Genomic DNA, 23602 nt, shown 5'->3' with positions numbered 1-23602 from the left:
TTTGGGTCTCACATATTAAGAATGTATTAGGGGCACCTGGGTGGCTCAGTTGGTTACACATCCGACTCTGGATTTTGGCTCAGGTCATGATCTCACGGCCTGTGAGTTTGAACCCCATGTGGGGCTCCATACGGACAGCACAGAGCCTGCTTGAGATTCTCTCTCTCCCTCTCTCTGCCCCTCTCCCACTCACATGCACCTTCTCACCCTCACTCTCTCTCTCAAAATAAACAAACATAAAAAAAAAGAGAGAGAGAGAGAATACATTAGTTAAGAAGTACGAGGTCATTTGCCTTCTACTTACAATAAATCCAGAATTCTCAATGAGTACTTCTATCACAGGCTTTGGGAAGTCTGGCAATTCTCCTTCTAAGACCTTACCATATTTATCTCCATTCCAGAACATACAAAGCTGAGTGACAGAGGCAAAAATTAACTTCTAAAGATCCCCAAGGTATGCAATAGCTGTGAGTTCCAGGATATACCTTATTAGGCTCTATTTTTAAACTGCTGGATGCCTCTAAATCACTCTTTATACTGCAGAAATTAAAAGCATATGAAAACATGTCAAGAGCTTTCATCTTAATAAGTATAAATAGCCTTTTTAATCTTATACAAACCAAGGTAGACTGATAAGTGGGTGGAAGGAAATAACTACAATTCTATCCAAAAAGCATTTCTCTAATTGTTTACAAGCTCCATTTTTTATTCCATATTTTCAACTGCACATCCAGACTTCATTTTCAAAAATCTTCTGAAATACGAAAAGGTACATACGGCTATATAACAGCATTAGGAGAAATACATTTGAGAAAACACAATAAGTGAACCTTGGAATTTCAGCCAACGAATCACATTAATAATATGAAGTTCAAAAACATGGCCTTTCAATCTTAGAAATAATCTCTTGTACACATGCTAACCAAAAAAAAAAGAACAATGAATTTTTCTGATTACACGCATACTTCTGGGGAACAGATCAGCTGGTTAAATAACCTGTAACCTGGCAATGTGTCTGTATATTATTACAAGATTAGTTTATAGCTCCAGGATGTTTAAGCTAATAAAGTTCCTACACCATTTTTTTTTTAAAGGAAGAACTATTTACGTACAGAGATCAGTGAGGGAGACTTAACCCTTACTTCTTTCCTCATCCAAAAAACTGAAAGAATTCCTTTTTCTTAAATGCCACTCCCAATGACAAACTGGCCTCTAAATTTTTAGGGAAATTATTTCTTGGCCTTTACTAAGTACTCGGTAAATACTTACTGATAGCCAATTGAGGTGATTTTAAAGATAACCATTTAATAAAAGTAAAGCTGGATTTTATGCCAAAACGTGGCCCATGGAAAAAGTGATCCGTGCTGTGTGGCAGCCCCAGGCTTTGCTGTAGAGCAACACGGAGACAGAGCTGAGAGACTGGGCTCAGTTCTATGGGAAGGCAAAACAGCACAGCTATTCATTCAAACCACCCTGGCAGAACTCTGTCTCCTGCAGAACACAGCGAGTGCTGTAAGCACTAGGGATAGAGATTTTAGCTTGCTGTTTATAAAAGGATCCTGTAAAAGGAAGCTTTGTTCTATAATTAACAGATTGCCAGATACTTCAGAAACTTTAGATTTAGAGGACAGGCTGTCTTGCTACTCACCCATTTTAAATATCCTTCTTTTGCAACTATCACTTAAGCAAAGTGTCGATCACTGTATACACCAGAAATCTGCTAGAAACACATTCTTACCAAAAAATTCAAAACACTTGAGAAGGTACAGTATCTATGGAGTATGACATCAGAAAAAATAGAGCCTTTGCTTTATCTAATGATTCTTTCTAAAACAATTGGCAAGTTGAAGTGGAGACATGTAACTTTTGATTACATTTATGCAATCATCTCTTCTTTTAAAAAGCAACAGTAATGGATTAACTTCTAGCATTAGAGAAGTTTACTAACAACTAAACACTGGCTACATTCTTAGTGCAATACAATCTTTAACACATCTACCAACATGTACACACTTCAAATATTGGCAAATTGCTTCAAAATGTAATTCTCACTAAGTTTTGGTAACTTATTCACAGTTCACTGTTAGAGTTCTTGGACTTACAAGACATGAAGAAGAAATGACCAACTGGCTCAGGAAACTAAACATTCGTCTTAAAAGAACAGAAAACTGAAACAAAGCAAGGATTCTAAAACCTCCAGCTCACAAAAAGTATAACTTACACAAATATGAAAAGTTTTATTTAAGCGAAAACAAAATAGCCACAGAACATTTTAAAAAGCTAACAGGATCATTCCCATATTCATTCTGAGTACCGTAAGAAAGGTAATTCAAGAATTTCCTAAAATGTTCTCATTAGCCATTATTTATGGTAGATTCCATAATATTGATTATCAAGCTATTACAGACTTACAAGTTAATACAGCATAACCTTACAGTCTTGCTAGTTAACTATGATGTTCATTTTAACCCTGGAAATGACTGGTTCAAAGCTAATGTCATCAGTCCTATTGGTTGTCATGTCATAGATCTGAAGATAAGGTTAAATTCATCAAGCTAGGGAAATACTGATGTTTTAACTATCCTTAAATATTGTGAGAAAAACTCATGTGTTAGTATTTCTAAACTTGAGGTTAAAAAAAGTAATCTGAAATATGTTTTCATGGATAAGACACTCTATCCGGTGGTCTGGTATACAAAATCCACTAAATTTGTGGATATAAGGCTAAAATATCTTCCTTTACCATTTCCTTCCATTTCTTTGGCCTTCACAAATTCTATGCGAGCTATGATTTCTTTTTCAATAAACACTTTCCAATGACATTGTGCTTTTAGAAAAATCACTTAAATTGTAATATACAATAAATAGTTAACATTAGTCTTTCCCTTTTATTGCTACAGTATATCCTAATTTTTTTTAAGATAAAACACTGACTCCAAAAGACTTCTTAAAATGTTTGTTAAAGCAAACACTTCAGCTGGTCTTCCTTCTTTGAAGGTTTTAATATAAATAAGCGCCAAATGAACATCACCAAGGAGCTTTAAAGCAGGGGGGTGGGGGGCAGGGGGCTCCTTTCCCCCTGTCCTCATTATTAGCTTAGGCCAAGAGACCTGTATTCAGAAGGATAAGACACTACCATCTTAAAAACAACTTTCCACAAAACGTGAGACAGAAAATTTGTGTTAGCTCTCTTAACCCCCAGCCCCATCTGCACTCCACCCTGTGTCACCTCCCCTTGAGTGCTATCTATGCTTGCTTTTTACCTGCATTTCGCCTTTGCTATTCCTTGGAGTACCACAGATACATGGTCTAACCAGCCCGTGATAATAGCTAACTCTACAAAATGCATTTTAATAACCTCTTTTGAACATAATACGCCCCTAAACTTGGACCACTGTCTAAGTGAACAAATCTGCTAACAACATTTAACAACCCAGCTCACCTCCATTTTTCCACTCTCTCACCCTGTGCCTTGCAATCATCTTAATCTTCACCGGTGATAAGACGGCCTGGTGACAAGCAGACTTTACTTTAAACAAGATATCCTTTTCAGTTTCTTGCACACTGACTTGCCCGTAATAGGATGCTGACATATAGCAAACTAAAAACAGTTAACATTAATTTTCCTCTTATCATTTATATCTATGGCATAGGTAATTTAAAAGAGATAGAAAAGCTGACTGACTGCAGAGTAACAATCATTTACTGGGCCACGTGTTAGAGGTTACACACGACCCCAGCCTAAAAAGGGCTCATGGCTGAGGTAAGAAACTCTAAGTTACATATGAATGAATTTAAGCTTTAAATGTACTACAAGAAAGAACTTTTTATATAAAGGACTCCTTTTGTAGAATATCTTTCTTGAAAAATCAGGTTTTCTTATCCTAGATTACATTGGTTTTAATTGGGCATGTGTACTTGTTAGTGATTTGCCTCATTACAGTATTTTTTGTGTTCATAATTAATGTGTAAAAGCATTTAAAAATCACTACATTAAATAAAATAAGAAGCAAGAAGGGATGAAGAGAAACCATGTTTATTTGGAAAATACCACTTCTTTGTTAATATCAGCTTTTGATATTCAATTCAGAACATATCCTAGCTTGAAGTGTGTGTGTGTATGTGTGTGTGTGTGTGTGTGTGTGTGTAAGAGAGAGACAGACAGACAGCCATAGAAGAGAAAAACAGAGAAACTGAAAACTAATGATTGATTTCACATATTTGTTCACTTGGGATGCTGATTCAAACTTTTTAGGCCATTAGGAAATGCCAAACCCATACAAATCAGAAACATAAAATGCATAATTTAACCAACAGAAGAAATGACTCTAAACATATACTAAAATTAGCAAGCCTAAACAAAATAATCTCAGAAACATTTAAAATACATAGATATAGCCATAGTAGCTATATATAAGATGTAAATAGTAACCTTACTTTATTTTTAGAAACAATCAGGTTTCTAGTCTCCATCTATGACAGTCCTTCCAAAGTACCTCAAAATATGCAAAGTACTTTTTCTAACCCTAATACACAAGCAGAACTCTGTGCTGCACTTGCAGCAATTGCTTTTAGAAAATCTTAACCTCATCAAGAAATTCAAACACAGAAAAAAGAAAAAGGCTGAATTTACTTAAATAATTATGCTAAGTATCTTCACAATTTAAAAGTGAAAACTTTAAAAAGAGAAGGACTTCACCAAAACACAGACACGCTGCCCTATAACCCCCAAGATTTGGCAAAAAAACCTCATGGGGAAATTATTACTCAAGACATTTTGGGTGTCAAACCAATATTCTACTCTATTTTAATCTAAATTGTTAATTTCCATTTCCGATGTAAACCAGCTGAAGGCACCTCGATTTCACTTTATTTATTCATATCTTCTTCATTCCTAAATATATTTCAGGAGTAAAACACAGATAATAGAGAAAAATACCTAGGAAGTAACATTATATTTGATGCAATCCTTCACTAGTCTCAGTGTAAAGCATACGGCTTTCTCGAAGCCTAGCCCAGCATACACACTTAGAGTCAAGTGATTAGTCAAAAAACTTGCAAATCTTCCAAACTACAGAGAACTTCCACCTGGCGCAAAGGTACTAGTTTATGCAACAAGGCAGTAAAAAGCTAAAATTCACTACAAGACAATTTTCCTCAGGGCAAAATTAAAGAGAAATCTACATATATCAGTACTGATTTAATCCCAGACATTTGGTAACAACTTTGTGTGGTAATTTCAAAGAATAAGGTAAACTAAGTCATTCAGCAGTCATTAAACAAAACAAAACAAAAAACTACAGATATTAGAAAATAGAAACCAGTTTTAGAAAATGGAAAAACCAGGAGTAGGACACCCCATCTGTATGTCCCCCATCTTCACACTGAAAACCATGTTGTCAGTTGTCTAAAGCAGCTCAAATTTAAAAGTTTGTGCTAGGAGATTGTGCAAATAACTTGCTGTTAAGAACTGGAGAAAAACAAATGCACTACACACTCTAGCTTCCTAAGTGAACTCAACTTCCACCTAACAAGCAACAGGTCTGAGAGACTCAGGTTAATGTAACTTACATAGAAATCCCACCAAGAAATTCCACCAAGAAAAGCTTTCACTTTTTAAGTTCTACAGTTTGATTTAAAACCAAAACACAAACAAACTTCAAAACAAATCACAGCATCTTCTCTTTACACGTAAACTTAGCAAGACCTTAATTAAATGTCCAAGTATTAGCATTAATTGCTGCTGGCTTCAGATATCCAAATAAATGTACTACACTTTCTTTGAGCTGAATGAATAGAAGCTCGGTAAAACAAAGGCCAATTATTCTAAAAACACACAGTCCTCCCAGGCTGAAGTGGAGGACCCAGAAATCCAACATCCAGCATCCTTTAAAGAAAATGAGAGCTAAATCTCTTTGTGATAACAATTCCAATATAAATTCCATTATTTAAACTCCCCCACAAATTACTGGAAAAATATGAGGTAATTTCACAAAAATCACAAATTGAGTGGAGTAATTATAACCGATATATAAATAAGGATTTACTAAAAAAGGCTTCGAGGGGTGCTATTTTAAATCAAGGTGTTAAATACAAAAGGTGTCTTGTGTTGCTCAATCGCCCAGAGTTGCAGATGCTCCTTATTCTACAGTTACAGATTTGGCAAGGTTCCGGGGGAAATCAACCTGCAAAAAAAAGAGCGATATTTGAATATTGTATAGACTGGGGGGAGAGGAGCAGTTACTCTAAGCAAATTATTTTTGTATATAAAACCAGAAAACAACATGTTCATTAACCATGTTAGTTACACACTACAAAGAACTAAAATGGGAAAATACAATCAAATAATGTATCTCAAAAGTCTTGAAAAGAGGAAAAAGGATCCTGAAGGAGCAGGTTCGGCACAGGAAGTGCTCCCACGGTCCTCCATAAAGGTGGCAGCCCTCTCAGGGGACACTGGAAGTGTGGAAGAGTGGGATGTTCGATGGTCAGAGTGACTGCGAGGCCAGGAATGCTAGGTCCTGTGGTGCGTGGGGGCGTCCCAAACAAGAACTGCCAAGAGCTACCCCAAAAGAAACAGGAAACACAGAGGTGTTCCCCAAGGAGGTCATCTCTAATCTCGGAGTTAGGGTCCAAAGTTCCTTCAGGTTCTATATGTAAGAAAAGCTTACGATGTAACTTACAAATCGGGCCATGCCGCTTTAACAGGTGACAGATAAATATCTGAAGGATTTCCCAAATGCTATTGCTAAAAATTTCAAAGGAAAACGCTGAAAGTGAACTGGGTAAAAAAAAAAAAAAGTCCAAGATTTCTGCAGGGGCCCATCACGTACATCATAGCCTCTCAGCACAGCAAGATGGAAAGCCAGCAACTGTAAGGGGATCACACTGAGAATGCCCTGCAAGCAGTCCACGGAGTGGGGCACCTTGATTGTTCTGTTTGTGTTCTTAATGGTCTCGGTATCTTCCTTATCACATATCACCACTGGGCGTCCCTGGGAAAGAAACACACACACACATATGCACCATCACTGGTAAGCAAAGGCAGGGCTGTTGCACGTGAATGTGCAAATTTTGCACTGAACATCTGCATGTGGCCTCACTGACTCACAATCCCATGTGGTAAATCAGATTGATCTCACTTATAGCCAAGGAAACGGAAACTTTGTGGGATTCAGTAATGGGTTTAAACTTACACAAACAAGGGGTGCCTGGGTGGCTCAGTCGGTTAAGCATCCAACTTCAGCTCAGGTCACGATCTCACTGTCTGTGAGTTCGAGCCCCGCGTCGGGCTCTGTGCTGACCGCTCAGAGCCTGGTGCCTGTTTCAGATTCTGTGTCTCCCTCTCTCTCTGACCCTCCCCCGTTCATGCTCTGTCTCTCTGTCTCAAAAATAAATAAACGTTAAAAAAAAAATAAACTCACACAAACAAGAAATACCCGGCTCAGTACTCGAATCCAAGTCGGCCTGCCCTCAAAGCTCAACTTCATGACCACTACATTGTGCTCAGACAGTAATATCTTTGAGGCTTTATATAAAAGCCAAATGATCTGAAGAAAACTGTTAAGCACAGCACCTGTAATATTAATGTAAAACCTAGTTCCTCCTGAAATATACTTTTAAGAATATTAACTTAAGAGGGAGCAGCATACACTAATAAATAGGACAAGATCTGGAGACGAGACCTCAGTTTTGGTCTTGGCTCTGCTTATTATGAGATCTAGGAGCCGGGTCCCGTCAAAACTCTTCAGCATCTCCGATTCTTCACATGTAAACTTAAACATGTTTTCTAAGCCTCCTACCAGGCACTGGATTATCACTTTAAATGTCATAAAATTCAAATAAGCTTTAGTGACCCAACTCTTAGAGAACCCCGGGTCCCCTCACAGCAGCCCCTAACTTACCTGCCTAGCAACCACCTGCTGAAGAGCATTCTGACACTTCGCATAAGTGTGATCTCTCATGATAATCATGATGACAGGCATCAACTTATCCACCAAAGCCAGAGGGCCATGTTTCAATTCACCAGCAAGGATGCCTTCAGAGTGCATATAAGTGATTTCTTTGATTTTCTAACAGGAAAGAACTAGATTAGTCTTCAGTTTGTTTTTCAAAAACCCATTCTTAAGTAAATATTACACAAAACATCTGGTGTCTGAAGTCACTATTTATCCAGAAGTATTAAAGGACCACTGACCTGTAAATACAGGTTAATAGATCATTATTTCTAAACTCTCAACAAGTAACTATAAGTTTTAAAACCACAAAAACTTTTTGAAGATTTTAGGTGACCATGAATATATTCATATTACTCGGTGGCTGTTCTCTACTTGCCTCATGCTTGACCTCAATTAAATCTCACACCTAGAAAAAATTCAATCTTTTATTTATTCATATTTGGACAACAAATTAACCAAGTTACTTGCTAAACCCAAATTACCACACTAAAATGTACTTTTCTTGATTTTCACTTTTGAATTAAGTATTCTGTTACCCTTTCTCAAGATAACAAATCAGAGTACATAAAAACAAAGCCATTTTCAAAAGTTCCACCTATTTCATTCCATTTAAAAATTATGTCTACGTGCCAGGTCCTCATGTCCAACAGACTGAAATTACAAGTGAGAAGACTTACTAGTGCCCCTTCAAGACAAGTAGCATAATGATAGCCACGTCCCATTATCAAGACTGACTTCTGATGATAAAGTTCCGTTGCCAGTTTCTGAATTTCATCATCCATGCTCAATACTTCCTTGATCAAATCTGTTAAGAATATTAACAAAGTCTATGAAAGAAGGACAATAAACTGAACTGATATAGTAACAATAATATACTGGTAGCAACCAACAAAAGACCAGTGCTTCTCTCTTCTGTGATCTCAGTGAGGGATTTTTAAATACATAGGCAAAAAAGATCTTTTTGACTAAATAGCTATAAACCACAGCGTCAAGGGCAAGAAGAGAACTTTGCCCGTTAGCTACTTCCTCGGACAACAAAAATGTACTGTGTGAGGATCTTCGTACCAGGCAGCCGCTTCAAACCAAGCATGATCTCTTTGCGTCTCTCTTGCATGGAGATCCTGTCATCACACATCATGAGGGCAAACATCACAAGGGACACAAACTGGCTGGTGTAAGCCTGGAACAACGCAAAAAAGCACAATTAGCTGCAATTGCATTTTAAGAACTTGGAATTTTTAATGTAAAACGATGAAAATAAAGACTTTCCTCCCATTAGTTTTACAAATATGTATTGCCCATTTTTTAAAATAGCATTAGTAACAGCGAACTGAACCAGTACTTGAGAAATCTATCACTATTCTTCCTTTCTGAATTTGAACAAATGACCTAACTTTTATTTCCAAAGACAAAAACAGAAGTTCCTTCTAATGCACTAGAAAGGAAAAGCGAGCAGAGAGTAACTCTGCACATGCACGACCAATTTAAGTTTTTGATAGAAGTCAAAAGCAAGGCACTCACTGAAGAATCCCTGAGGTACTTACACTGGTTTGGTTGGATTTTTAAAAAAATTGTTCTTTGAGGGGTGCCTGGGTGGCTCAGTCAGTTAAGTGTCTGACTTCAGCTCAGGTCATGATCTCGCCATCCGTAAGTTTGAACCCCGCATTGGGCTCTGTGCTGATAGCTCAAAGCCTGTAGCCTGCTTGAGATTCTCTGTCTCCCTCTCTCTCTGACCCTCCCCTGTTCATTCTCTCACTCTCTCTCTCTTTCTCAAAAATGAACATTAAAATTTTTGTTAAATAATAATAAATAAAATAAAAATTGTTCTTGGATTTTTTAACCTTTGCCAATATACTTTGTTGCTCACTGCCACCTTCCCCCATCCCCATCCCCAGTTTGGCTAAAAAAAATTTTTTTGCTTCAATTGTAGAAAGGTAAGTAGAAATAAGAATAATCCTCAATCTTAGAAATAATTACATTTTAATAATGGTATTAATAACATTTGTGAATACTGCCTTCTAATCTTCACTGCCTTTCTTTTCTTTAAATGGTTAAGAAACTTCTCTCTCAAAAATAAACATTAAAAAAAATTTTTAAAAAGTGGGGGGCACCTGAGTGGCTCAGTCACTTAGGTGTCTGGCTTCAGCTCATGTCATGATCTGGAGGTCTGTGGGTTCAAGCCCCGCCTCGGACTCTGCTGACAGCTCACAGCTCAGAGTCTGGAGCCTGCTTCAGATTCTGTGTCTCCCTCTCTCTGCCCCTCCCCTGCTTCCTCTCTGTTTCTCTCTCTCAAAAATAAATAAATATTTAAAAAATTTAAAAATAAATAGTTAAACTTAATTAGTAGGTATAATTTTATAACTTGCTCTTATTCTCCATTAAATCACAAGCACTTTCCCAAGGAAGACTGCCTTCTTTCTTGTTTACTACTGTGTGAGGCACAGTTTTGAAACTTGAGCAGCTTTCCATCTCTTTAGGCCTCAGATGGCCCACCTGTCAAAGGGACATTTATTTTCAAAGTTATCATGAGAATGAAATGAGACCAGTGTAAAGCACTCGGCATGACAGCTGACACACAGGTTCAAAACAAACTTTTACTCATAAAAGTTTGAACTAAAAGACATTTATTTTCCTAGGCCATAAAAATGGTGAATGTTTAAAACCTGCAGTCAACTATGGGGCACCCGGGTGGCTCAGTTAGTTAAGCATCCAACTCTTGATTTCGACTCAGGTCATGATCTCACAGTCCACAGGATTGAGCCCTGCATCAGGGGCTCTGTGCTCAAAACTAACTAACTAACTAACTAACTAACTAAATAAATAAATAAATAAATAAATAAAACTTTCTGTCAACTACCAAGACTATTTTCATTCCCATTAGCTGTATGAGAATGTGAGAGATGCATAGATGCGTATATGTTTACCATTTGCCTGCTAGGTAATGGCCTCTCAATACTACTTTATCACAAATATCCTGAATCTGACAAGTTAAGATTGTTTTCATGTTCATTGGCCATTTATGTTTTCTCTTTGAAGACTTAATTTCATTGTTCTTCACTTGTTTCTGCACTTGGGGTGTGGGAGTTCTGTTTTGTTTTTTTTAGTTGGTCTTAAGGTCTTTATTGTTACGTTTCAAATACTTTTTTCCCAGTTTGGGGTAAACCTTTTTTTATAATGGATTTATTAACTTAGAAGTTTTATTTTTTTTAACTGTTAAGTAGTACTGTTAGGCTTAGTCCTTCCATTCTAGCATCAGTTAAGTACTATTAATTTTCTTAATTCTGTTGTTTTCGTTGTCCCTTTTTATTCAATTTTTTTTCTTTTCAGTCCATCTGAAATTTATTTTAGTGCAAGGTGTTAACTTGTGTTTTATTCTTACAAATAGCCAATTTTCCCTCCATTTCAGCCCACCCTTCTCTACTGGCTCATGACATTTCCTGTAGTCTCAGTTCTCACAGCATACCAGAGTTATGTTGCAGAACTAATTCTGTCCCACAGATCTGTCAGTTGTTTACAAAACAATCTTCCCATCCAGAAACACAGCATCTCCATCAATTTGTGCTAAAAATGTAAAAGTCCGTAAAGTTACAGTTTTCATCTACTCAATAAGTATTTATTAGGGAGCATCTTAGACACTGCTTGGTAGAGTTGTAAGTATTTTTATAGCTATTGAAAACAGAATCCCTCCTCCAAACACACCCCTCATATCTTTTCTAAGTAGCCACTGTCAATTTATAGGAAAATATCTTGTATATATTTTATATAAAGCACTTTGTATGAATTCTTCATTCTAAGAAATCTTTTACTTGGTATTCTTAAGCTCTGCAGGTAGTCTGTCCTGTCGATTGCAAATAAGGAGAACCTTGTTTCATTCATTTTTCTCTATTATTTGTCTCCTGCTATTTTGGGTTTCTTTTTTCTTTTTTAGTAAAGCATTTAATGCTATGAAGTTACTTCTAATGATCATTTTGGCCGCACTTTCTAAATTTTGAACCATGTTTGTTCATTGTCATTATTTTTGCATGAAGTCTTTTTAATAGCAGTTTTGAGACCTTTTTAACTCACCAGTCATTTAGAGAAACTATATTTTATATTTCAGGCATTTGAGGTTCTTATTTATTTATTTACTTTGAAAGAGAGACAGAGACAGAGAGAGCACGCACACATGAGGGAGAAGGACAGAGGGAATCTTTTTTTTTTTTTTTTTTATGTTTATTTTTGAGAGAGAGAGCAAGCAAGCAAGGGAGGGGCAGAGACAGAGGGAGACAGAAGATCCAAAGTGGGCTCTGAGTTGACGGCAGAGAGTCTGATGCAGTGCTTGAACTCATGAACCGTGAAATCATGACCTGAGCTGAAGTCAGACGCTTAATTGACTGAGCCACTCAGGAGCCTCAGGAGAGAGAGAATCTTAAGCAGGCTCCACACTCAGCAAGGATCCTAGTACGGGACTCTATCCCACAACCCTGGAATCATGACCTGAGCCAAAATCAAGAGTCGGACACTCAACCAACTGAGCCACCCAAGTGCCCCCTTATATTTTATTATTAAATTACTAGGAATAGTGCGGTGTGGTCAGCTACAGTGCTATATATAATTTTAACATTAAGAAATTTATTCCGATTTTTTTTTTTTGTAGATTATAGGCTGAATTTCTACTACTCTTCTCTGGATAAGGAATCACTTCATTAGTGAATATTTTCCTGTCATAATGTGGAAAATGAGCCTCTTGTATAATAAAAATCACAGTCTGCTAATGCTCCTTACCTTCCCAGTAGTTAAATGAGACTCCCTATTGTCCCTTGCTGGACCTCCCAGCTGCTAGCTGCTCATACAATTCCTTCACAGCTACCTGTCCCTGTGTTCCCATGTGTCCTACCAGTAGGCTGTGGTGATTCCCCGCCCCCCCCAACAGCACTGAAGTGGATTCACAGCCCCCAGCCTCCAGGCTAATGAGCACATCTGTATTCTTAAACTCCAGTCCCTTCCAGTCTACCTTTTCCTACTGACAGTTATTTTTCAATAAACCAATTAATCACAAAACATATGATCAGGACAGGGGGAGAGACCCAGTATCTGGGACCCATGGGATCCCTAAACTGTTTCCAATTCAAACCAATCAGATGGTTTTTACCTGAGTAAAAATGTTATTTTACATAGTAACATTTCCTTATTTGGACTTAAGACATCTCAACACTGGTTTTTAAATATAAATATTAAATAGAATAACTTTAACCTAGAATAGAATAACGCACATATTTTTCCATTGCATTCTTATTACAGCTTAATTTACAATTTCATGCTTTTCATTTCATCAATATATACCAGAAAACAAATTATGAGGAAAGCAAATTACACCTCACACTTAGAACTTACTGAAGTTTGAAAGAATTTACCAGGAAAATGTTGACTCTGAACTTTTAAACTTGGTTTTACTTTTTATTAGGCCAAAAAGTTATTATCGGTTTATTTTTAAAATTCAACAAAAGTCAGTACTGTGGTTAAATTTTAAACACCTGCAATAACATACAAAAATTGCTAAACCTGCATATTTATGCCCATCAATTCCTACAGAAACACAAACTGTCTATGATCTGAAATTATGAGAAACTTACCCTCTCTCTAGCCCTGACAGTTTTTTAGGCAAAGTTGGGGATTTGTAATCAAGATTATAGAATTCTTGTGCTAGCTCCATCACGGGGCCAGGGATTAGGACCAATAATAAACGTTTTTGATCACCTATTAACACGTAAACATATCTGCCATTCAGAAACAGCCTATTACTAAAAACTGCAAAACTTGTACAACTCCAAGCCTAGAATGTCTAAGGCAATTGAAGAAAACAAAATTTAGAATCCAAGAAAACTTAAAGAATCCAAGAAAAATTAAAGAAAGACTAAACTGCTAGGCTTACTAAGAATTTTAAGGAAGTCATTTTTTAAAAGAAATTAATTAAAATATCTACTATGAAAAGATGCTTATTTTCTTGCATAAGATGTAACCATTGGAGAAACTGGGTGAAAAGTACATGGACTTCTCTATACTATCTTTGCAACTTCCTATAAACCTATAGTTATCCCAAAATAAAAAGATTTTTTAAAAGGACCTGCAAAAAAGAGAACTACTGCTAGAAATAACAACATGAAAAAAATCTCAAAAACGTCCTGTTAAGTGGAAGAAGCCAGACACAAAAGGCATGCATTATACAATCCCATTTATAAGAAATTTCTAGAAAATGACATAGTATAGCAAGAGAAAGCAATTATAGCTACCTCAGGCTGAGGCTAAGAGGCGGGAGTAGGGGTTAACTGGAAATGGGCACAAAGGAACTTTTTTTCAAGTAAGTCTTCTAAAACAGGTCTGTAGTGACAGTTACACAAATTTACTAACACTATACACTGAAAATTAGTGAATGTTATGGTGTGAAATTTATACCTCAATAAAGCTATAGAAGAAAAGGTTAATGGTAGAATCCAGGTGATAGGTATATGGGTGTTAACATAAAATTCCTTTAACTCTGCTGTGTGTTTGAAAATATCGTAATAAAATGTTGAGAAAAATTAAAGTTTCTGTGAGAAACAGAATTAGAAATCAAAAAAATTGTACTTCCCCTGGCAGCTCACAGTTCAAGAAAGATTTTAATAAAAAGGAAGTCATAGCGTCCATTCAGTGGTGTGACCCCACATCCCACATATCCCACGGTGAAGCCCTTGTTTCGCCATGTGTTGTGAATAAAGGGGCCTTGGAATGCCAATCCCTGATCAAAGCTGTCTGTCTGGACACTGTTCCAAAACTCTGTATGCTGCTGCTGAGGGCGGCTGGTTATTTATTCAGGCACAGAATGGAAACCCAAGCACAAACAACGTACATGTTTTAATTACCACATGGAGAAAATTCAGGTTTCAGCTTTCTGCAAATTATAGTGTTAGCAACATCAAAGTAACCAAGAAACAAAAAACCTCACTCAGAGTTTTTACAGAAGAATCACAAATTTCTCCTTCCCCCCAAAACTTCTGAGTTTCTTTAAAATGAAAAAAATTCAGGGGCGCCTGGGTGGCTCAGTCGGTTGGGCATCCAACTTTGGCTCAGGTCGTGATCTCACTGTTGGTGAGTTCAAGTCCTGCGTTGGGCTCTGTGCTAACAGCTCGGAGCCTGGAGCCTGCTTCAGACTCTGTGTCTCCCTCTCTCTCTGCCCATCCCCCACCACTCACACTTTGTCTCTCTCTCAAAAATAAATAAACATTAAAAAAATTTTTTTCTAATGAAAAAAATTCAAATGTAGCTATGCACATGTTAACATCTTCTTCTACACACCTTTAATTAGAATCAAATTCACTGATACCTAAGTATCTCATTAAACAATCAGCAAGAAATATTACACAAGCAGAAAAACAAAAATGCTAAAATCAAAGAGTAATGCATTTGTGCAAAGAGAATCTTTTGCATTTATATATCTAAGATTCCTATTTTTATTACTAATACTAAATTTACATATATCCCAATTTCAAAGAGCAAAGTAGTCTAAGGCCCTAAAAAAAGTGTTTAAGTCTCCACAGATGTAGTATCCAAAGAGGAATTGATACTGTCATAGGATATTCATTTTTATTTTTTTAAATAGGCAAATTTTATACCAAAGGTGTACCTCCCTTACAAACTTTCAAAGGTAGTATGTACATTTTGTCATACTTATTAGAAACTATAAGTGTGCAAATAAAATATGTCAATAAACTATTGTCAAAATGTCAAAAACTGTTAGAATTGAACTGGATGTTTTAAAAAAAAAAAAAAACTGGATGCTTCTAAATTTGTTATTTTTCTAATTCCCTAACTATCCTTAATAAAAGAAGAGAACATCATATTTACCATGTACCCCACGGCACCGGCAGGAGGAAGAGAAGTGATAAATGGATAGCCAGCAGAGGCCCTTTCAACCCCTCAAGATGGGACTGAGGCAGAGAATGACAAGTGTTTTATCTATTACTCACCATGAAGTTGTAAAATAATTACAATGATTAGTAAACTTGATGAGTTCTGTAAGTGCTAACAAATGACCCAGAAGATACAGATTAGTGTGCTCCACCACAACTATGATTAGATAATCATGACAACAAAGTCAAGACTTACTTTTGTGCTGGCCACACCAATCTCGGGCCCGGCATTAATGTGAACTCCACAGTCTGTCTCCCTTGATATGGAACTGCCCACCGTGTTTGTGATCCCCACAGTTAAAGCTCCTCTCTCCTTACAGTACCGAAGACCCATCAGGGTGTCTGCTGTCTCACCTGTGTAAGAAGGAAGATAAAAGTAACACACAGAGCAGACCCTGTTTCTTAGATGCAAAAACAAAAAACTGACTATACTTTCAAGAATATCATTTAAGTAAAATTTAAAACATGCACTTAAAATAATAAGTTTGCCAAACTTTTAATAAAAGCTTCCTACTTTTTAGGATCTCCTTTCCTACTTTGTCTTTGAAAATTCAGCTCCTTGAGAGTAAAATGTTAATTTTACAAATTCATAAACAATTATGTAATATCAAAATAAACCTGGACTTGTCAAGTCATCTGTAATACCTATTTATCTTCAAATAGCAGTTTCTGCCAAGATATGCTATGATTATGAGCAAGAATGACTTTCCTTTCCTTCAAGTTTTTAAAATTAGCATACCTGACTGACTAATGAAAAAGCAAACATCATCTCGAAAAACTGGTGTGTTTCTATCCAGGAAATCACTGGCAAGCTCCACCATAACGGGCAACTCAGTCAGCTCTTCGAGAACTTGACGTGTCTGCAAGGAAAAGATGACCTGGTCATATGACCTTACTTCACATACTCTTGCTCACTGGACTTCCTTGGATTCAATGTATACTTTTCATAAAAATGATACAACAAGCATTGTTAGAAAATACAAATATAGACTATCCCACCGGCCAGCATACAAGCACTGTTAACATTTATACAAGTCTCTTTAGACAGTTAGCAATGCATATATTCTTATAAGCAAACACACCCACACATATAAAATGTTTTGAAGGTGGAAAAAGCACTGTTCTGAGTTAGCTTGAATGTTATCTCTAACTTCCTAATTCCTAATTTTTTAATGACAATTCCTATTTCAAATGAGATAGCCCCAGATATATAAACACCTCGTGAAAAATTAAACACTTCAAAAATACTATGTATCCACAAAGAGTACCATTTTCCAAAAAAATCAATACATTTTAGAAATCTTGTTTAAGAAAGCTTACTATTTCCAAACTTTGCAGCATGGAGGGTGAAGTAGGGAAGTAGGGGGCAGTGTGCTTCTATTCAAAGAATATCATAACATTTCTTTTACTAATTTCTCTTTCTTTTCTTTTCAAATTTTTATTTAAATTCTAGTTAGTTAACATATAGCTAATTTCTACTCTAATTCAATTCCTTTTACTCTCATCATCAGAAAATGTAAAACAATAGACAAAAATAAACTCTTAGGCAGCAAAATTTTTAGGCCCTACAGATGCATACATTTGGTTGTTGTGGAGACCACCTGCTTCTTTACACAAGCACCCCCTCCCCCATCTCTTGCCCCACCAGTGCATTTCTCCTTCACAGTAGTGAAACAACTGTAAAGGTTTCCTCACTTCATAGCCCTTTAATTTTTTTTTTTTTTTGAGAGAGAGAGAGAGAGAGAGAGAGAGAGCATGAGCAGGGGAGGGGCAGAAGAAGTGGGAGAGAGACAATCTTAAGCAGGCTTCGCACTATCAGTGCAGAGCCCAGACGCGGGGCTCAATCTCATAATCATGACATGAGCCGAAATCAAAAATAGACTATCAAACACCTCACCTACTGAGCCACCTCACCTACTGAGCCACCAGGGTGCCTCAGCCCTTTAACTTTCTTTTCCACAAGGGCAGACTAAGGGGTACGAGCTCTGCCTGCTTGGGATTATCTCTCTGCCCCTGCTCGCATGCACCCACACTTGCTCTTTCTCAGAAAGAAAGAAATAAACTTAAAAAAAAAGTAAACTCAATGGTTTTGTTCTATCATTGGTTTGGCACTTTTTAACAATGTTATAATATCACATACAGAAAGTCTTCAAAGATAAAATCTTATTTTTAACTAACCTTTTCCATTGATGTATTTTACTTACTAATTATACGCAAAGTTACTGACCCTAAATGCTAAATGTTTCCCTCAAATAGAAATCAAACCTCCCCCTCACAATACAATATTTATATTGGAATTATATTCTTCAAAATAAAAAGAGAAAGATACAAATCTGGCAACTTACCAGATATTTTAAAATATATCCCACAAAAGTAATCTCAAGATATATATATCTGTGCTAATACATGTCTTTTTCTTTCAGTGGAAGCAACTCTTTATAAATAGACAGAATGACGTATTTTCATCCTAAGAGACTAATTTACTGTTATAAATTCCACTGACTGCATGTCACTGTAAAAACCCAGTGACAATTAACATTTTGAAAAGCAAACTATACTTAGAATGATTTTAGTTGATTGTTATTGTTCAGGATACACATTACATACATAAAAAAGCAGCTATGCGTATGTGTCATTCATTTTCGACTCCACCAAAAACCACACAAAACCAAAAAACTAGATAGAACAGAATTAATGACACTATTTTGCATGACAAACCACAAAGGGACTTCTAATGTTTGTTAACTACAGTAGTTTCAGTATCTATCAAAAAACAAAACAAAACAAACCTTACATTTTTTCAAATTTCATAATTAGAGAATTCTAACATAGCATAAAATTTCTGTCCTAAAATTCACGTCTAGCATTAGATGAAACATTTAATCAATTTTTTTTTTATTTCTGAATAAAGGGCTTCCTCAGTAACAATAGATCTAAGCCACCAGTGAACTGCCCAAGCCCTTCATTTACACTCATGTCTTTAATTCATTCTTTTATTTCCATGATCAAAACAAACACTTTCTTAGGACTCTCCCCTTGAATACTGCCTAGACTTTCCTTTTTTTAGACCATGTGATTTGGGAGTGGGTGGGTAAGAGAACTGCGATGCAAGCGCTAGACAATCATCTAATTTCTGTCACTAGTTAAATGACTGGCTCCCACAAATACAGATAATAAATACTTACGCCCCAGCAAATAAAAAACTACTACGTCATAAACTTCGCGATCAATCCTAGAAGCAGAAACTGAGTAAGGGTCTTCTATACTTATGGGAGTTGACATCAACAGCATGATAAGACATCAACAGTATTATAAATGGTATTTATTATTATAAATGGTTTTCATAAGAAAACTACACATGGATCTGATTTACTGGACTAAAAGACCATTATATTCCTATGCTTCTGCATGGACAACCAACACACATCTTGGATGCAGAATTTCAGCTTCCCAAAAATTAACTCAAAATGAATTAAAGATTAAACGTAAGGCCTGAAACCATGAACTTCCAAGAAAAAAACACAGGAACAAAGTTCCTTGACATGAGTCTTGGTGATGATTTCTTGGATATGACACCTAACCCACAAAAAGCTAGTTAAAAAGTAAACAAGTGGGATTATATCCAACCAAAAAGCTTCTGCATGGCAAAAGAAACCATCAACAAAGTGAAAAGTACACTACAAAATGAGAAAAAAATATTTGCAAACCAGGTATGTGAAAGGGACTAATATCTAAAATATATAAAGAACTCATAAAACTCAACTGCAAAAAATTAAATAACCCAATTAAAAAACGGGCAAAGGACCTGAAGAGACATTTTCCCCCTTGTGCATTGTTGGTGGGATTGTAAACTGGTACAGCCACCATGGAAAACACTATGGACGATCCTCAAAGAGGGAAAAATAGAACTACCATATGATCCAGTAATTCCACTTCTGGGAATGTATCCAAAGGTAAGGAAAACATTAACTTGAAAGGATATCTGCACCCCCCTGTTCACAGCAACATTATTTACAAAAGCCAAGACATGGAAACAACCTAAGTGTCCATCAATTATTGAATGGATAAAGAAGTTGTGGTATACACACACACACACACACACACACACACACACACACACACACACACAGCAATACTATTCAGCTATGAAAAACGAGGAAATCCTACCACTTGTGACAACATGGATGCACCCTGCAGGCATTATGTTAAGTGAAATAAGTATCACAAAGAAAAACAAATACTGTATGATTTACTTATATGTGGAATCTAAAATAAATAAGAAAATGAATAATAAAAATAAATTCATTAAAAAAAAAAAAAAAAGGATCAAACCTGTGGTTACCAGAGGTAGGGGTGCGGAGAGGGGGGGAACTGGAAGAAGATGGTAAAAGGTACAAACTGCCAGTTTTGTACTGGCAAAAAAAAGCACTAATGATATAATGTACAACATGATGCTACAAGAAACACTGCTGTACAGGATATACAGGAAAGCTGTTAAGAGAGTAAATCCTAAGAGTTCTCAGCACAGAGAAAAATCTCTTTCTATATTCTTTTCTTATGGTATCTCTATGAGAAGATGGATGTTAACTGAACCTTCTGTGGTAATCATTTCAAAATATACCTAAGTCGAGCCATCATGCTATACATCTTGAAGTTATACAATGATGTATGTCAATTATTTCTGAATAGAACTGGAATGCATTTTCTAAGTAAAATTTTTTAAAATTTACTTTCCAAAGTAATTAAAGAACAAAGTCTGACAAAAAGAAGACTTTCTTTGTTTGCAGAAATGTGCCTACCAAGTAAGATCCTGTTGAGGCTCAACACATTACCAGCCATCTGTCTGAGTCAAGAAAATAATAATAAGCAAAACCTAACGACTGCTCCTACAGAAGTTTTTCTTACAGAAAACCTTTCCGACCCTTGGCCTTCCATGAAGTCACTGCAGGTGGTCTACCTGGATATCTAAGGACCTTTCTAAAGCAAATCTTCCGTTGATAAATAATTCCAAGCAGCTGTTAACATTTCTGCCCCGAATGCCTCCTGATTTTGGTCTTGACAACATAATATAACAAAGCATAATTTTACATGGTGTGTTACAGATACCTTCTAATATCCAACATCAAACAGTGAAAATCTTAAGAATCCACTTACTGCTACACCAGCATGATAACTTGTCCCACAAGCAATAAGAATCAAACGCCGACACCTCTGGATCTCCTTAATGTGATCCTTCAAACCGCCCAAATTCACTGAAATAAAAGTTTGTGTATATAATTATTTAGGAAAGAACCATATTGAAATAGGTAATCACTTTTCATGAGCGTCCACAGCCAATCTGGGAACAACACTACCATTTTAAAGAATTTTCACTCCTCTTGGGAAGCACAGTTCTGTATGGTTTTTAAAATGAAATTAAATAGGTCACAACTTAACTGTCTCCCCCAAACTTATAACTAACCTTACCTCTCCGGGATCCCACACACTTCTGGTTTTATCACACTCTACCCTGTTTGGTCATTTTTCCATTCCTCTCTTCAGATTAAAATTTCTCTCAAAGGCAAAAACCACAGGACACAGACGAGATTGCTAGATGGTGATGGCTGGGGTGGGGAAAGAGCTGGCCACAAAGGGGCATGAGAAGGTTTCTAGGGTGATGGAACCGTGCTTCATCTTCATGGCTGTAGAGGTTATGGTTATGATCATGTTGTGGAAGTTTGTCAAAACTCAGAATTATACACCAAAAATGGTGAATTTTATTATATCTGCTTATATCTCTTTAAGCTACCTGGGAAAACACTTAGTTACGTTAGTTTCCCGCACAAACAGTGCTCCCACCCAGAACAGTGCACTGAACACAATATAAAACCCTCTCCTTTCAGTCCTTCCCATCTCAGTAAATGCCACCCCCAAGCACCCAGTGGCAGTGCCCCTCGACTGCCCCTATCCATCCTCACATCCATCCCCAGCAGGTCCTGTGAGCACACCTTCAAAAGGAGCCTCTAATACCATCATGTGGTCTAACATCTCTGCCCTAGACAAGAGCAACGCTTTCCTAACTACTCTCTCTTCTATCCCCACCTCCCAAAGCCTGTTCTCCACACACAGAATAAAACCACCTTGTAGAGTGATTCTTTAAAACCATAAAGTGATCTCAAAACCTTCCAATGAGTCTGTCCTCTTTCTGTCTCTATAGCTACTTATGTGTTCTTCTAAGGGCTTCTTGTGTTAGAAATACTTCAACAAGGGGCGCCTGGGTGGCGCAGTCGGTTAAGCGTCCGACTTCAGCCAGGTCACGATCTCGCGGTCCGTGAGTTCGAGCCCCGCGTCAGGCTCTGGGCTGATGGCTTGGAGCCTGGAGCCTGCTTCCGATTCTGTGTCTCCCTCTCTCTCTGCCCCTCCCCCGTTCATGCTCTGTCTCTCTCTGTCCCAAAAATAAATTTAAAAAAAAAAAAAAAAAAAAAAAAAAGAAATACTTCAACGAAAAGCTACTTTTCTACCTATGAGAAATTTTCATTCAATGTCCATTCCATTATTCAACTAATATTTCCTGAGCACCCACCAAGTGAATTTGCTACCCAAGATACTGTGGCTACCAGAGTTCAGGGCAGTTCAGGGGATGGCTGAGAAGACAGACCTGCACACCACCGGGCAGCATCCTCTGCGTCTGACACTTTTTTCTGCACACTTTTTTCTACCTTACTTGGACATAATGTAAAACCAAGGCATATGTTTTGCTTTTTATTTCTCTGAATAACTTTATGTTCTCCTTTTTAAATTTCAGTACTGAGAGGGTGTATTATATTTCTCCATTTAAAAAAAAAAATCAGAAAATTGGAAAATAAAATAAAACCACAAAAAGCTTCAGCAGCTTCCCAAGTAACCTGGAATAAAATCTAAACTCCTTATTATGGCTTCAAGTGCCCACATGTCCCGTCTCCTGCTTAACTCTGACCTCATCTCCTAGTACTTTCCCTCCCACCCTGACCGCTGCAGCCAGACTGGCCTCCTTGTGGCTTCTGCACTAGACAAAGGTTCGTGCACCTCTGCCTGCAGAATTCTTCCACAGACCTCGGCATGTATTGGAAAGGTCTGGGAAGAAAGCAGACAATATCAAGAGGTTGTGTTCAGGTCATCCAACGGCAACAGTGTGAAGATGACTCAGTATAAAAGCAGAAAGACTACCAGGGAGACTTGTATTCCAGGTGACCAATGACAGGGAAATAAGATGGTAAGCTCAGCTGCCTCACAACTCGTTCCCTAAAAACCAGCAAATTCCCTGCTGGCTGAGGGAGGTTTGAGGTAGTTCTGGAAGGAGTCACCCAAGGTCTGAATGGATGATGCTTTCGAGAGAAGCCTAATTCTGATAAGGTAGGCCATGCCACTAGAAGCAGTAAGAGTGCCCGGAGGACCGGAGCAGGGATGGAGCATTTCAAGATCACCACTGGACACCGAACCCTAGTCCGGCTCCAAAAGGGACCAGCAATGTGACCTTTGGCAAGACACTCAAACTGACAGAGCCTCAATTTCCTTGCCTTGATAAAAAAAAAGTTAACAGCTATCCTGTTTGTATTACAGAGCTTTTATGAGGAACATAACATTGAGAAGAGTGCTTTTTAAAATCATGAACTTCTCAGGGGCGCCTGGGTGGCTCAGTCGGTTAAGCGTCCGACTTCAGCCCGGGTCACGACCTCGCGGTCCGTGAGTTCAAGCCCCGCG

General features: G+C 37.3%; 1 protein-coding gene across 2 annotated transcripts in view; it reads right to left on the bottom strand.

Moving 5' to 3' along the window:
* Positions 1-685: 685 nt before the first annotated feature.
* GFPT1 (glutamine--fructose-6-phosphate transaminase 1) overlaps positions 686-23602 on the bottom strand; it is a 56420-nt gene continuing 33503 nt past the window's right edge. For both annotated transcript variants that reach the window (XM_060659336.3, XM_060659339.3), the window contains 8 exons: positions 21038-21135; positions 16623-16743; positions 16080-16237; positions 9024-9138; positions 8636-8763; positions 7905-8072; positions 6834-6995; positions 686-6185 (listed from right to left, as the gene is read on the bottom strand). In XM_060659336.3, coding sequence (XP_060515319.1) covers positions 6141-6185; positions 6834-6995; positions 7905-8072; positions 8636-8763; positions 9024-9138; positions 16080-16237; positions 16623-16743; positions 21038-21135 — 995 coding nt within the window. In that variant the 3' untranslated portion in view covers positions 686-6140. The remainder of the gene's footprint in view (positions 6186-6833; positions 6996-7904; positions 8073-8635; positions 8764-9023; positions 9139-16079; positions 16238-16622; positions 16744-21037; positions 21136-23602) is intronic.

Source organism: Panthera onca, chromosome A3 (genome assembly GCF_046562875.1).
Source record: "Panthera onca isolate mPanOnc1 chromosome A3, mPanOnc1 haplotype 2, whole genome shotgun sequence".
Lineage (NCBI taxonomy): Eukaryota > Metazoa > Chordata > Mammalia > Carnivora > Felidae > Panthera > Panthera onca.
The sequence above is the reverse complement of the archived record's forward strand: the minus strand, read 5'-3'. Positions and strand labels throughout refer to the sequence as shown.